Below are 14,248 nucleotides of genomic sequence, written 5' to 3'. Positions count from 1 at the left end.
CGAACCACAATGTTTGATTACGTAATTCATGCATTAAGTCTGTTTAGGATCATTATTATTTGCAAATTAATATTCATTTTATCATGATGGCACATGCTGGCCTACACTATCAACTGTTTAAAGTGACGGTTTACAAAAGTAACACACTACTTGTCAGATGAGAGTGGATAAAATGAGGAATTTGTCTCACCCTAAATCTAAATCTTCATCACAAATTAAATGAAAATGTCTTTAATAACATTGGCCCAGTATTGGGTGAACTAAACATGAAAGAGTAGACTTAGATTTCCCTGTTCAAAACACATGTCTATCTTTTGCAGGACAGGCATACGTATGCATAACATATGACACAAAAGTTGTGGCATACATTAAGAATACACCCACCTCTCCAGGCACAACTCCATCCCTGGTAACTGCTGATGCTGTAACATTGTTGATGTTATCCTGTTCACCAAGTTGCCTATTTACATATTCAGCTGACAGAACAAAATGACAACATATTGATCACAATTACAGCTCTGGGCTCTACATAGGACAAGTTCCCATCACTTCAAGATCTTCAGTGGTGTCTAATAAGCAGAGGTGGGACCAAGTCATTTTTTTGCAAGTCCCAAGTAAGTCTCAAGTCTTTGCTCTCAAGTCCTGAGTCAAGTCCCAAGTCAAGACAGGCAAGTCCCGAGTCAAGTCCAAAGTCAAGACTGACAAGTCTCAAGTCAAGTCCAAGTCCTGCAGTTTGAGTTTTGAGTCTTTTCGAGTCCTTTTGATCACTGAGTAATAAGATATTTACACAGATCATGTATGCTTTTAAAATCTGTGTTTATTTATTTATTAAAACAAGTGCATTTGAAATTACAGAAAAAAATTGTGCCAACATTGCACTTCCCTATTGCACTATTAACCAGTCATTTTTAACATTTAACTCATATTTTGCAAGAATATTCTTCATTTTAAACCACTCCTACAGAATGAACACATTTGAAAAAACAAGTGCAACTGTAATTATTTGTACAAAAGTGCTAACATTGTATTTTGCATTTTAACTAGTTCCACAGCAGTTTCTGTCCTGTCCTGTGTTTATCTCACCTCATATTGTCTGTGTGTGTGTGTGTACATGTGAGAAACATAACAAATACATGAACATGAACATTTCTGTCCTGTCCTGTGTTTATCTCATCTCATTTATCTTACCTCATATTGTCTGTGTGTGTGTGTACATGTGAGAAACATAACAAATACTTGAACATAACAATGAACAGGGTTGTGCTTTTTATATGTCAGGGCCCTATGCTGAATTGCATTTGCAAAAGACCAAATTGGCCAAAAGTCTGTCAGTCATTTGTGCACGATGTGGACGTAGTATGATTCCACCCAGTGCCGCTGCGAGCCATTTTGGTGCCCTAAGCATAACTCCTCTATGATTACATTAAATAATCAACAATAAGTACAAACAAGAATAGTCAATCTTCTTTAACTTTTTTTGAGCAATTTAATATATCTCTTGTTCTGCCTTTTTTGTGATATACATGGCTAAAAGGTACCTAATATTTCCTAATATTTCAACAATAACAATTGTTATTGTTGAGGGTTGATTTGTATTTCCGGTTTTAAGTGGGTTGTTGGTAGTGACTCTTATTTTGAAAGGGGGTTTTAAAGGAAGTGGGTGCTGTGAATAGTGAAGTTGTAAAATGAACGGAGAATAAACGGGTGTGCTGTCCCAAGCGCATGACCTGCTCTCGTGTCCTTTGTCGGCTGAAGCCGGACTTATAATACAACCAAACGCTCGGCTACATAATTATAATAACTATGATAATTTTTCAGTTGCTTTTTTTTGGTGCCCCCTCAGGACTTGGTGCCCGACGCACAACGCGTAGTGCGCGTTGTGGGAGCGGCGGCGCTGCACACACAGACGCACACAAACACGATGACAGATACAGAGCGCTCCTTAATAACATACTTTTTAATCTTTGTGTTTTGGGGAAAGGAGCAAGTCTTATCAAGTCAAACGGCTCAAGTCCAAGTGAAGTCACGAGTCATTGATTTTGAAGTCCAAGTCGAGTTGCAAGTCTCTTTACATTTTGTCAAGTCGAGTCTAAAGTCATCAAATTCATGACACGAGTCTGACTCGAGTCCAAGTCATGTGACTCGAGTCCACACCTCTGCTAATAAGCAACAAACGTCTTTTCTAGTCAATGTCAATCTCAATTTTTTTTACATAGCACATTTAAAACAACTTGGATGACCAAAGTGCTTTACAGGTGGAGTGGTACGACCAAAGGACAGTAAAACGTAATACATTAAATTTCAAGTAATACAAATAAAAAACAAATTAATAATGTAAAAATATATAAAAAATAATAATACAAATAATAAAATAAAATATAAGAAATACGATAAGAAAAATTAAATCAGCTGCACTGAAACGCACTCAACTGAAAGCCTGTTAGAACAGGTGCGTTTTTAATAGTGATTTAAATAGTGTTAAAGATGGGGCAGATCCAATGTGAAGTGGTAGGTTGTTCCACAGGTTTGGTGCGGCCACTGCGATTGCGCGATCTCCTCTTGTTAGTAGTCTTGTTTGAGGTTTGTCGAGTGTACCCAATAAGAAGTTCTGATAAATAAGACGGCGCCAGTCTGTTAAGAGATTTAAAAGACAAACAGGAAGCCAGTGTAGGAGGCGCAACATGGGTGGGATATGGTCTCTCTTTTTTGTCCTAGTCAGCAGGCGAGAATCAGTTGTGTCTTTTCTAGCAAAACTTTACTGCTGATGATTCCTCATTTGCAACCTCACACACTTATCCAACAGAGGTTGAAGCTGCTCAGTACCACCACTTTACTACTGCTGCTCATCCAGCTGTTCTACTCCAGTAAAGTCACAAATTCACCAAAAGTAGTTGTTCACAGTTTTGTCATTTAGACTCCTTTAACGCAAGCTGTTCTCAGTCCCTGTGTCTGTGACATCTTGATGAGTAACAGCTCAATGAGGAAATGTTAAAGAAACCAGCTGAATTGTCATCATGACCTCGCAACATCTGTTTGTATTTTATCTGATCTTTTCTCAGGCTCAGTTAAAGGATTCGGTGAGAAGAAGACCTTATATGACCTAATGCAATTCCCACACCACAAGTCAGGAATGTAAACTTACTTCAGTTTCAGACTACTGGAAGTAAAAGGATCAGAGGAGTCATACAAGCTGTGGTTGTAAACAGACATTATGATTTACATTACCCATTCTGAGAGGAGTGGAGTTATAAACTCTGGCAGATACTAAGTTTATTTTTCGGCCGGGTGTTTCTACTGGGAAACAGGATTATAAAAAACCCAACCAGATTCACAAGGTTCCGGAAACACAATAAATCCACACTTGTGAGTTGTTAGAATATAATGCTATTGCCTGTGAGTTACGAGACGTGCAGTGGAAATTAGTCCACTGCATGTCAGAAATTAGTCTGACTTGTGGCAGATCCTGTATTGTGTTGAGATCCGATCTTTATGGTGGATCATGATCATGGTGGCTGCTGACCATGTACTATGATTACAACAAGACTGCTTGATATAGAATATGTCTACTCAGATTCTCTCCTATTACTGACAATAATCCATCAATTAATTTACCTTCCATTAAGATACAAAGTATTTGTTCTAATCAATGCTACAAATACCTTTATCTTTCTAATGTTTTCCATTACACGTTACATCTATTGCACTTCTGTCCGTCCTGGGAGAGGGATACCTCACATGTGGCTCTCTCTGAGTTTGTAGTTTTTCCTTTACTCTTGTTGAGGGTTAAGGGCAGAGGATGTCACACCTTGTTAAAGCCCTATGACACAAATTGTGATTCGGGAATATGGGCTGGACAAATGAAATTATTCCACGTCAATATTCCCCAAATGTATTATTATGGTGCATGTAGAAGAACTACGGTAGCATAAACCTCGTAGAAATCAAATTGTGTTTTCCCGATGGAATACAATGCTCAGCTTATGTTGTGTTAACTCTCTTCAGCCGATGGGGAATTTGAATACCACACATAGTCAAATAGTGTGTCTGCAGGCAAGGTTATACACATCTTCATTACATAATTATTCAGAGGCAAACATATAAAATAATATCAGGAAATCCAGGGATAATGTCAGTGACCAGAGGTCCCAGTCTGTGACTGTGAAACCGATCTATTCTCCTCTCACTGCCCTGATGAAAGCCCCTGATGGTTACTGTGAAAGAGGCACATGAGACTCAGAGCCACCTTTGAGACCTTGAAATGTACTTCTCCAAACTTAGAAACAACACTTTATTCAGTGATCTTTATTTGCAAAATGCAATCAGTACATTTAATGTAATGGTTGCAGGAGAAATACTGTGAGCAACGTTCAAGTACAGAGCACTAGCATCTTGTGCATCTTAACACAGGGAGTTACATAAAAATACTAAATGTGTCAGTAAGCATCATCCTGTGAAGCAAATAGTGGTATACAATCAACACCATATACATTGTAATATATTTTTGCAACATAGCATGCCTTTTTTGTTCCATGTCTTGGTTTTCTTTTTAAATGTAGACAGTTTGGTAGCTCTTAGAAGCGTTTTAAAACACATGTTAGTGATGATAGTCTTTGCTTTCGCTGCATTCAAACTAGCCTAGAGCTTCACTTAGTAATCTGAACAGTAGGATCAGACAGATATGTGCATACACATATAGCGAGTACATTAACATGAATTTAAGCGAGGTTAAAAAAATTAATGGGATTTTATCACAGTAAGTGACATATTTGTATGCATTTGGTGTCATTTCTCTCAATGGTACATTGTGTGAATGACAATGTTCTTAATTTCATGGGAAGAACATAGTTAGCTTATACAGCCACCACCATTGCTGCAGACGAAGATGCAGTACCCTTAATGGCCTTTGATGCTGGCTGTGACATTTTTTCGACTGCATAGAATTCCATCAAAAATGTCCCTAATGTAATAAAACTGTTTTCTGCAGAATACGTTGTTATCACATGAAATTTGGGTCTACAGAGCTACTCTTCCTTCCTCTGTGACATCATGGTGAGTATGACAATTTACCAAAGCGGTATTAAGGCTTTAACAGGAGTATATAATGTTGTATGTTTGCTTGATCGACGGCCTTTCAAGTGTGTTAGTGATGGTGGTTGCTACTTGCTTATCCCAGCTTAACTCCATCAATGCTCCTTATACTTTGTTCATAATAACATTTTCAATTAAGATTCCACTGAGGGGTAAACCCAAATCCATGCTCCAGGAAGTCCCTTCAGGCACTTTCCGGCTGTCTCTTACTTGTCTTTTGATATGTTTGACTTAAGTCCAATGAAAAGTATACAGTGCATGCTCACAGTGCTCTTCATAATCTCAAACCATTGCTTAACTGGTATTTCATTTAAAGTATGGACCAGTCCCTCCTCTTGCATTATGGCTTATCTTCCATTCTGTTCTCACTCATTTTCATGGAGCATCGGTGCAGTCATTGTTCCGTCATCCTCTCAAAGTGTGAATGCAGCACTTTTCAAACAGTGTCATCAACAGACATTAGGACAACAAGCCCTGAGATAGTGTTCTAAGAGGTCATCATCCAATGGACAAGGTACAGAGAAAACAGCTTAGCTTAGGGACCATGCACAGAGAACGTGTGGCGTTTTCTCAGTTGACATTTAAATCCAAGTTCTATCAACTCAGTTTTTGTAGGCAATGTAAAAAACAGCATGACAATAAACACATAGTGGAATTGTTACATTTAGATCAAGCCTCTCTTGTTTTACTATTTTACTCCTTGACATGAGCTTTTTTGGGTCATGATCGTTTTTGTCTTTTACTTGTGTTCTGACTTGAGCCAATATGGAGTCACAGCACCGAGTTGGAGGTCCATACTGTGTCAGACCTTATTTAAAATATTTACAATTATGTCAATGCCATCCAATAAGTTTGAGATTAACACTTTGAGAACAAACCCTATTTCTGTCCAGCCTTGTCTGATTTTATTTGAGTCTAACACCTGGCTGACAGTGTCATCATCTTGGATGTGACCAGCATCCTCTAGGTCTGGGTTAAAGGATATTCCAGATTTATTCAAACACGATACAAGCTTTTTAGAAAGTGGTCATTGCCTTTTTGGCCATCATTTCTATCAGTGATGATGATAACAATGCACTCACCAAGTGAAATGTTCAAATCTGGGACCATATCATCAAGTCTGATAACGAGAGAAGAAGTATGTCAGACATTAGGGAGGAGGTATTCTATTCAGCTTTGCTACCCAAATAGACAGCCTGACATCATCTAGGAGGGACCAGTAACCCAATGTTTAAGTAAGGTTCCTATTTTCTCCTGAAAGTTAAATATAGTACTGGCCCAAGTTTTGGAAAAAATACCCAATATTTCCTTTCAAAATTGTCATTGTTACCTCATTGACGAAGGGCGAACAGTTCCAGAGAGGATAACCAGTAGCTACATGTTAAATGTAAAGTAAAACACAAAATACACTGATCACAAAACAATGAGGTAATCATACAAAATCAATGAATAAGTCAGTGCACACACAACTTTCAAAAGTGCAAGAAGGTCTGCATTTACCTCAACAACATAAATATAACCTGGTTAATCAAAACGTAGAAATCTTTGTGAAATATTCACCCAATGTTGAACCCCAGATCATTCTCCAGATAATAAAGGAAAACACCTGTCAAGTAGTTTAACATGGACAGCAGACAATCACACATTTTAATACCACACATATGTGTCTAATTGGTGAACAAGGTATATTGTATGCTTGAATTAACAACAGCTGTCATAAGGGTAGCTTTATCATTTCTTATACACGTGAACCAACAATGGTGTGAACAAACAGCAAGTGTCATCTTCGTTTAATCACAATTTACGCATGATACAGACAATTCAAAACTGACCTTAAACTTTGGCAAGGGTTCATAAGACAGGCGCTGTTGTGTTCATTGTTGCTGGTTGACGTACACATGTGAGTGCGTCTTACTGAGATAACATTAGCTCAGTACAGTGTTAGCCTAACTGAGAGACATGATGGCCACAGTTTCAAGGCTCAGACTTAAGTTATTTATCATTTAAACACCTATTAGCTGATGACTTTTTTAATATGACCACCATTTGGCATGGCACAATTGCAGAGATCCCACCACTTCTCACATTTATGAAACACAATATGTGTCCATCAGATCCATAGGGCACAGTGAATTCTGTGAACATTACAATATGTAACACAATGGGACAAGTATAGTCCCTACTTAAGAACACACAGGAATAAGGGAGACCTAAGGCACTACCGGTGTTTTTTTTAATCTCCTCTTGTAGGGGTACATTCTGTTTATGGGCCCATCTCACTAAGCAACTCTCTTGCTTCAAGTGTTTCATTCTCTTTGGTCTGCTCTGATAAAAACCCATTCTGTGGCATACAAACTTCAACAAACAGTGGAAAATCTGACAAGCTAGTATTGCACTCCTTGTCTTCATTTTCATCCTCTTCTTCATCCTTCCTTATTCCTTCATCTGCAAAGGGTATGCTGCAGTCAAAGGTGGGTGTGGTGCAGCCATAGGCCTCACTGTGAGGCCGGCGACCCTCATCTGGGATGTTCTTCTTCAGGTCACGATTCCTGTTGCGCTTGGCCAGCTTTGTGACAGAGCCTAGGCGGTTGAAAATGTTGTCCTCGGATATAGTTTGGTGGTTGTTTTGCCGTTCGCACTGCTCGGCTCCGCGTAACCGGAGGTTGTTCAACTTGGTGTCAATGCTCTCCTGCGAAGAAGTTTTATAGTTGTTGGTGTCCAGACTGTTAAAGATAGCACGGCGCTCTGGGGAAAGCATGTCCAGAGACACTGCACGCTGGTCTAGGCCCAACTGACGTCTCTCCATGCTTCGGATGGTGGCGGCACGCTGCAGCTTGTCATGGACCTCCACGCTCATACGTCGGCGCGTCTCCCGGAACTCTGCTCGCACATTTGCTTTCCACTCTGCTGCGTGAGCCTTGATCCCTCCAACCTTAGCCAAACAAGGAGGAAAAAAGTTATTAGAAAAATAATGCTGCGGTCCAATTAGGTGATTTTTTAAATGAATAATTTTTTTTTTGTTGTATCTATGACATTTCATTAACCTTTACACTCAATAAAAGTTTATGCAACCGTTTAATTATTTACTTTGCTAACTATTAACAGCTCATTATCATACAGTTTTCAGTAGTCATGGAGAAATGTTTTAGATTGTATAATGGAAAAAAACATAAATTCCCCAGTAAAAAAACAAAGCATTTCCAACTAATAAGCTCAAATCCTTTTTTAACTGTGCCTCATTCAAGATAATGAGTGCATAATTTAATAAGTCTGTTTTTTCTAACACTATAGTAACTGACAAGATTGACAGACCATTTATTATTTCAAACATTTAAATGTATTTTTTTTTTTTATAATTCATTATCATAATGTATATCAATAATCTATGGCCCTGTTCAGACCTGGTATTCACATCCGTCCTGACATATCGGATCACATGTGGACCTAAGTAGGTCAGTTCACACCTGGCATCCGAATGTTTCTCCACAAGGGTCTCCCACTTTGATCAGATTTCACTTGTGTGTGAGTGAGGAAGAGAAAGTGAGTTAAAAAAAGGATAATCATTTTGTATTGGTCAACGTATATATTGCGGCACAAATAAATCTAAAATTGGGCCGCGGACCCGTTTTCACTGTGCATTTGTCTGGGCAAAAACAAATTGTGAGTTTATGGATAAAAGCTGCTACTCAAGACACTGAATTTGTTCCATAGTGCACTGTTGGTTGTCATAGATTCAGTGAGTGAGTATTCTCAGCTAAAGCTACATAATTTGAGTCTTTTTTAAACTACTTCTCAGTAGTTGGACTTATTTATTTCATGTTTGTGCATGAAAAAAACTGTTGAGCCTGCTAAAAAATGCTGATGTTACTGAATTGTTATGTATGTTGTGTCCTTAAGATGCACATTTAGGTTTTTAATTAAAATGCAGATAATTGAGTGTACAAGGGAATATTTCCCTCTCTAGCATCGCCACCTTCTGGTCATTTTGGTCTATCATTAAACTTGTTTTTTGTGTGTTGCATTCTGTGATATTCTGTACGATGTCAGGTTCAAACTGAACCATCTTTTCATTTGAGAAGTTGAACATTTTCCTCGATTTTGGTCGTGGCTTGTCATTAAGGGTTGATGGTGGCTCCCGAAGCCAGACCAGTTGAGAACCACTGGGTCAGAGGACATCAGTTGAGGTGGAATTTGTGTTTACAATGCCAAAAGAAAGTGGCGACATGTGTTCTGGGTGATTGGATATGTGATGCCTCTTCAATGGGTGAGTTCACAGCTGTACTTAGAGCTGTCCACTTGTGAGCAGATCACTAGAGATGGATGTAAATACCAGGTCTGAACAGGGTAGGCCAGGCTGGCATACTCTTCGACAAACAGGGTGCGTCTCAGTGGGATAATCTCAAGAATCCCACTGCAAGGTGGAGGTCATGCGACAGTAAAATTCATCTAGAGGCAACAGTTTATGGAGTGCTACTCTTATTCCAGAACTTCTTGAGAACTTTGGTGGTAAAAAATTCCAATAGAATATGATTAAAATAGAATCACAGGATCAATTATTCATCATTCAATTAACATAATAATATATAAATCATGAATTATGCAGCCACAATATCGCCAGTGTAATAAATCAGAGGATGCCAAAGCTTGTGCCGCCCTGGTCAGAGACATGGTGTCGGTATTAATCATTTCTTATGTGAGCATACCTCTTCTTTTGTCTTTTTGGACAGTACCCTCAGCCAGTCACCAATCATGTTCAGCACAGCAGCAAAGTAAGCTAAACCTCCCAGGATCCAGAACCACACCAATGGTCTGTACCACTTCCGGTATTCAATCCTCCGGTCTCCCCCTGATAAGAAAACAAGGTATGAATACATAAAGAAGAAGGTATCACTTCACAGGTGAATCTCAAAGAAACTTAAACAGTCACAAAATCACACAAAAGTTCATGGTGGCTGGTAGAATAGTCCTATTTGTGGCAATCCTCACACATGGCATCTCCATCAACAGAGTGAAGCCTGTCTCATCCACTTATTCTATTTTCTCTCCAAGTCAAACCCATGTCAGGCTATAGATAAAGGGCCAACCAGCAGCACATTGTAGCGTCTATGCTCAGGGACCTTCATATCTAATCCAGATGCTGCTGTATAAAATGAATGCATTGCCAAATAAGCTGATACTAACACAAAGGGTGTAGTGATGATTTACCAAATTTTACAAATAAGCAGAGGAGTTAGAACTCAGCAATCCACACATTAAGATTAAGATGCATTTATTAGTCCCAAACACATGCACAGACATACTCATGCAGGTAGGGAAATTTAATATCTGCTTTTGACCCATCTGGTGCAGGACACACAGAGCAGTGAGCGACCATGTACGGCGCTCGGGGAGCAGATGTTGGGGGAGCAAGGTGCCTTGCTCAGGGGCATTAGACAGGGTAGGGAGACTCTTGGATTTTTGGACACATCAATCCAGGTTTGTCTTTTTGTTGTCTCTCCGTGGAGTCGAACCAGAGACCTTCTCTGCACATAGTCCAAGTTTCTGCCACTAGACCACCGCCAGTTTCATCCTTGGCATGGTATTTGAAGGCAGGAACGTTGCCTGGATTACAATTCATAGTGCACAAAACAACCTTCCACTTGTAACGTCGTCTCAACCTGCTCACACGAGTACTCATCAAGCAAGTGAACAAGCAAGACAGATTGATTCCATTTATGAGCTTATTTTCCATCTTGTTTACTGTGACTTAGCTCAGGGGTGGGTGCCTGAAGAACACAGCTTACAATAATGTACATTAGTCACGTTAATGGATTGCAAATAATTGAATTGTTTTCCACAAAACTCGCAATTGCATCTCTATCATTCTAAACTATATCAAATATTTTCTTAATTCGATCTCTTAGTTTTTTCCCGTTTTAGTCAAATCAAATATTTTGGAAATAAATGAATCATAAATCAAATTTAAAATCTGTAATCAGGAACTTCGTGGTCTGACATGTCAATTCAAGAATACACCGACAATGACAGACCAGTCCTTACCTGCCACATAGTCTCCTATTCCAACTGTTGTCAAAGTAATGACCACAAAGTATGTGGACTCCAAGGCCGTCCAGCCCTCGATGTGTTTGAAGATCACTGCAGGGATGGTGACGAAAAGGATGCAACCAGCCAGGATGAAGAGGAGGGTGGAGGTCACACGGATTTTAGTCTGACTGATCTGGTTGTGTTTCTTCTATCAGAGAGAGTCAGATACAAATGTAAAGCAGTGTAAGCCATGACATCAGTCTCATTTTCAGCAGCGCTCAAATTTTACTCCTTTGTGAATGTCACAGAGCCTGAAAGAGGACAGTGATGCATCAGTCCCGGCAGCTTTAATATCCATTCAGCATGACACTGTGTTTTCTGTAAATGTCTCCACATAGGATGAGGGTCATTAGTTTAACAGGAGATTTTATTTATGTTTAGCTGTTCTGTGTTGGAAATGTATTCATTTTTGTGTCTTCTGTTCGTGCTTGATGTAAAATGAGATTCTGAAACAAAAGACACAGATCATACACTTTTGTTTTTGTGTAATTGTCATCATTTTAGCTGTCTGTATGGCAGGAGAGATTCGGTTTGAATCAACTCAGCTGGCTGCATACTCCATTTGTTTCTTCAGCTTCACATCAATCTTTTTCTGATGCAATCTCTTCGCCCATGACTTAGAACAGCTGTGTACTGTGTCACTGTGCAGAGTGCAAATGGAACAGTATCTACCACCTTATGAGCAAAACTTACTTCACATCTTTGCCAGGTTCATTATTTTGTCTTTCATATGTCCCCTTTGCAGCTGATCACTTCAAACTCAAATAATATGTACAGTGTGAGTAGCCTGCAGAGACTTCTGAGCAGATTGTGCTTTGTGTGTCTCACAAGTAAAATATTACCTCTTGTGTGTTGCTGTCCCCCAAACGGATAGACCAAATTCAAAATGTCCATATACTTTCAAGAAAGCTGAGTCATAGATCAAAGGACATTTACAGTGTGACTCACCCGGAACATCTTCTCCACCTTGGCAATGCTTTTGACAAATATGGTACCAAGCTGGTCCCCAACCCCGGCCAGCAGGAATCCAAACAGTGGGATGCCAAATATTGCATACAGAATGCAGAAAATCTTCCCTCCCTCAGTGCTTGGGGCAATGTTACCATAACCTGGAGGACCAACAGCAGACAAAAAGTAGATTTATAACATTTACTTTTTATAATGGCTGTTCTGAACAAGATGCATGCCAGTTTTTAATTCTAATAACATTTCACAGACTATTCTGTTCATTTATTATTATGAATGATACAGGGTGTAGATCACATCTGCAAAATAAAGAAAGTCTGTTGTCAAATTAAAAACCTCATCAGCTGCTGTGCTGTGAGTCCTCTAGAGGTGTAAACCACTGGCTCTGATTTTCAAGCTTTCTTTAGCTCGATAAAAACAACTGGGAAATAATGTTAAAAAGTGAACTGACATCCTTGGTCTATTCTGAAAAGAAAAAAATTGACTTTTCAAGTCTTAGTGACCACTCAAAACCCTTTACAGTACAGTTTTACATTCTCCTACTCACATTCACACACTGCATCTAATTGAAGATTAAGTTCAGTATTTTGCCAAGAACACTTTGGCATGAGGAATGGGGAAGACTGGGACTGAACCATCGACCCTACTGGTTACCGCCCTAACCCCTGAGCCACAGCTGTCCCCTAAATAAGGATGCTAGGTAGGGCTGTGAACATATTATATACAGATGATATTGTTATACTTGGTGAATATGAAAAAGATTTGTAGATTCAATTGAGGCCGTAGATTTCTGATCAAAGTTGAAAAGTAAAGTTGAAAGAACAGGCGTAACTTGTTTTTCAGTGCACTAACCTTTTCTGTTGTGTCCCACATATAGATAAGATTGGTTTGTTTAGGATCTTAACCCTGAGCCTTACACGACCCTGTTTGGCCTGCCTCCACTTATGACACTATGTCTCCCTGCATCGAAACCCCGATTTTTTTTATGTAATGTAAAGTATGTAATGGTTTAATTATGCAATTATTTTACTTTTTTCTTGTCAGTGGGTGGGAAGGGTCAAGGGTTGTGGTTCATAGAGCTCTGGCTCAGTTTAAGCTCATTGTTGTTATCATCATACATCATGAAGAACATCCTACCGCTATTTTCTATCTCTAAGAATTTTCGTATTCACCGTATGTATGAATTATTGCTGTATGTGAACGAAAAAACTAATAAAAGATGTTAAAAAAAAAAAGATTGGTTTGTTTATATATTGTTTAAGCAAAATAAATAAATATATATAAATATATATTATAAATATATAATATAATTACTGTACCGATGGTTGTGATGACAGTTCCAGCGAAGAAGAAGGCACTACCCAGGTCCCAGTGACTGGAGTTGTAGGACGTGTCACCAATGGGACTCACTCCGGCGTTCACAGCCTCCACAGAGTGCTTGGAGGAAAATCAGAGACAGAGCAATATAAGAAAATCTTGGTCCCACTCAGGTGTCTTTGGATGATGTAGATTCCTGTTAAATTTACTGTGTCTCCATGGATCAATCAATCAAAATATATTTATATAGCCTATATTTAGAAATGCCTAATAGGGCTTAACAATGTGTGCCTCTGCCTTTAAAACTCAAACTGCAATAGAAACAACACATCATTATCAGCTGTGTGACTCCTAACATTCAGTCATAACTGATCACACTCATCAATGTGGTTGCTTCAGACGCACTCCAGGCTTCCTGTTCCGGATGACTTTATTAAGGAGTAAATAATATCAGGGAGCAGCTGGCGTCACCACTGTCTGGGTTGATAAAAACAGCTGGCCGTTCAGATGCTGTAGGACAGAAGCCAAAGAAGATTACTCACTGAATTTCAACTCCCCATCTCCCTGAGTTTCTGCCGCTGTGCTGCTCATACTCTCATTGATTGATTGTGACATAGCATTTTCTCTCTCAGACATTTTAGTGTTCCCATGGCAATGCAAAGGAGCTAGAGATGACTACAATCTCAGGTCGGTCTTGCTGCTGTGCTGTCACTGGTCCACAATCAGGATGGGTTGAGTATGAATTATAGGCATTGATTTTTTTCTGCCTGCCTACAGGTAATTCTGTTCTGCT

General features: G+C 39.2%; 1 protein-coding gene across 1 annotated transcript in view; it reads right to left on the bottom strand.

Annotated features, from left to right (window-relative positions):
• Nucleotides 1–4,303: 4,303 nt before the first annotated feature.
• Nucleotides 4,304–14,248, bottom strand: part of kcnk10a (potassium channel, subfamily K, member 10a) — a 31,377-nt gene continuing 21,432 nt past the window's right edge. Inside the window, exons 3-7 of the mRNA XM_062410772.1 lie at nucleotides 13,458–13,575; nucleotides 12,121–12,281; nucleotides 11,128–11,320; nucleotides 9,792–9,934; nucleotides 4,304–8,020 (exon numbers count right to left, since the gene is read on the bottom strand). Of these exons, the coding sequence (XP_062266756.1) occupies nucleotides 7,352–8,020; nucleotides 9,792–9,934; nucleotides 11,128–11,320; nucleotides 12,121–12,281; nucleotides 13,458–13,575 (1,284 nt within the window). The 3' untranslated portion in view covers nucleotides 4,304–7,351. The remainder of the gene's footprint in view (nucleotides 8,021–9,791; nucleotides 9,935–11,127; nucleotides 11,321–12,120; nucleotides 12,282–13,457; nucleotides 13,576–14,248) is intronic.

The sequence above is a fragment of the Platichthys flesus genome, chromosome 18, assembly GCF_949316205.1.
Source record: "Platichthys flesus chromosome 18, fPlaFle2.1, whole genome shotgun sequence".
In the NCBI taxonomy this organism is placed as follows: Eukaryota; Metazoa; Chordata; class Actinopteri; order Pleuronectiformes; family Pleuronectidae; genus Platichthys; species Platichthys flesus.
The sequence above is the reverse complement of the archived record's forward strand: the minus strand, read 5'-3'. Positions and strand labels throughout refer to the sequence as shown.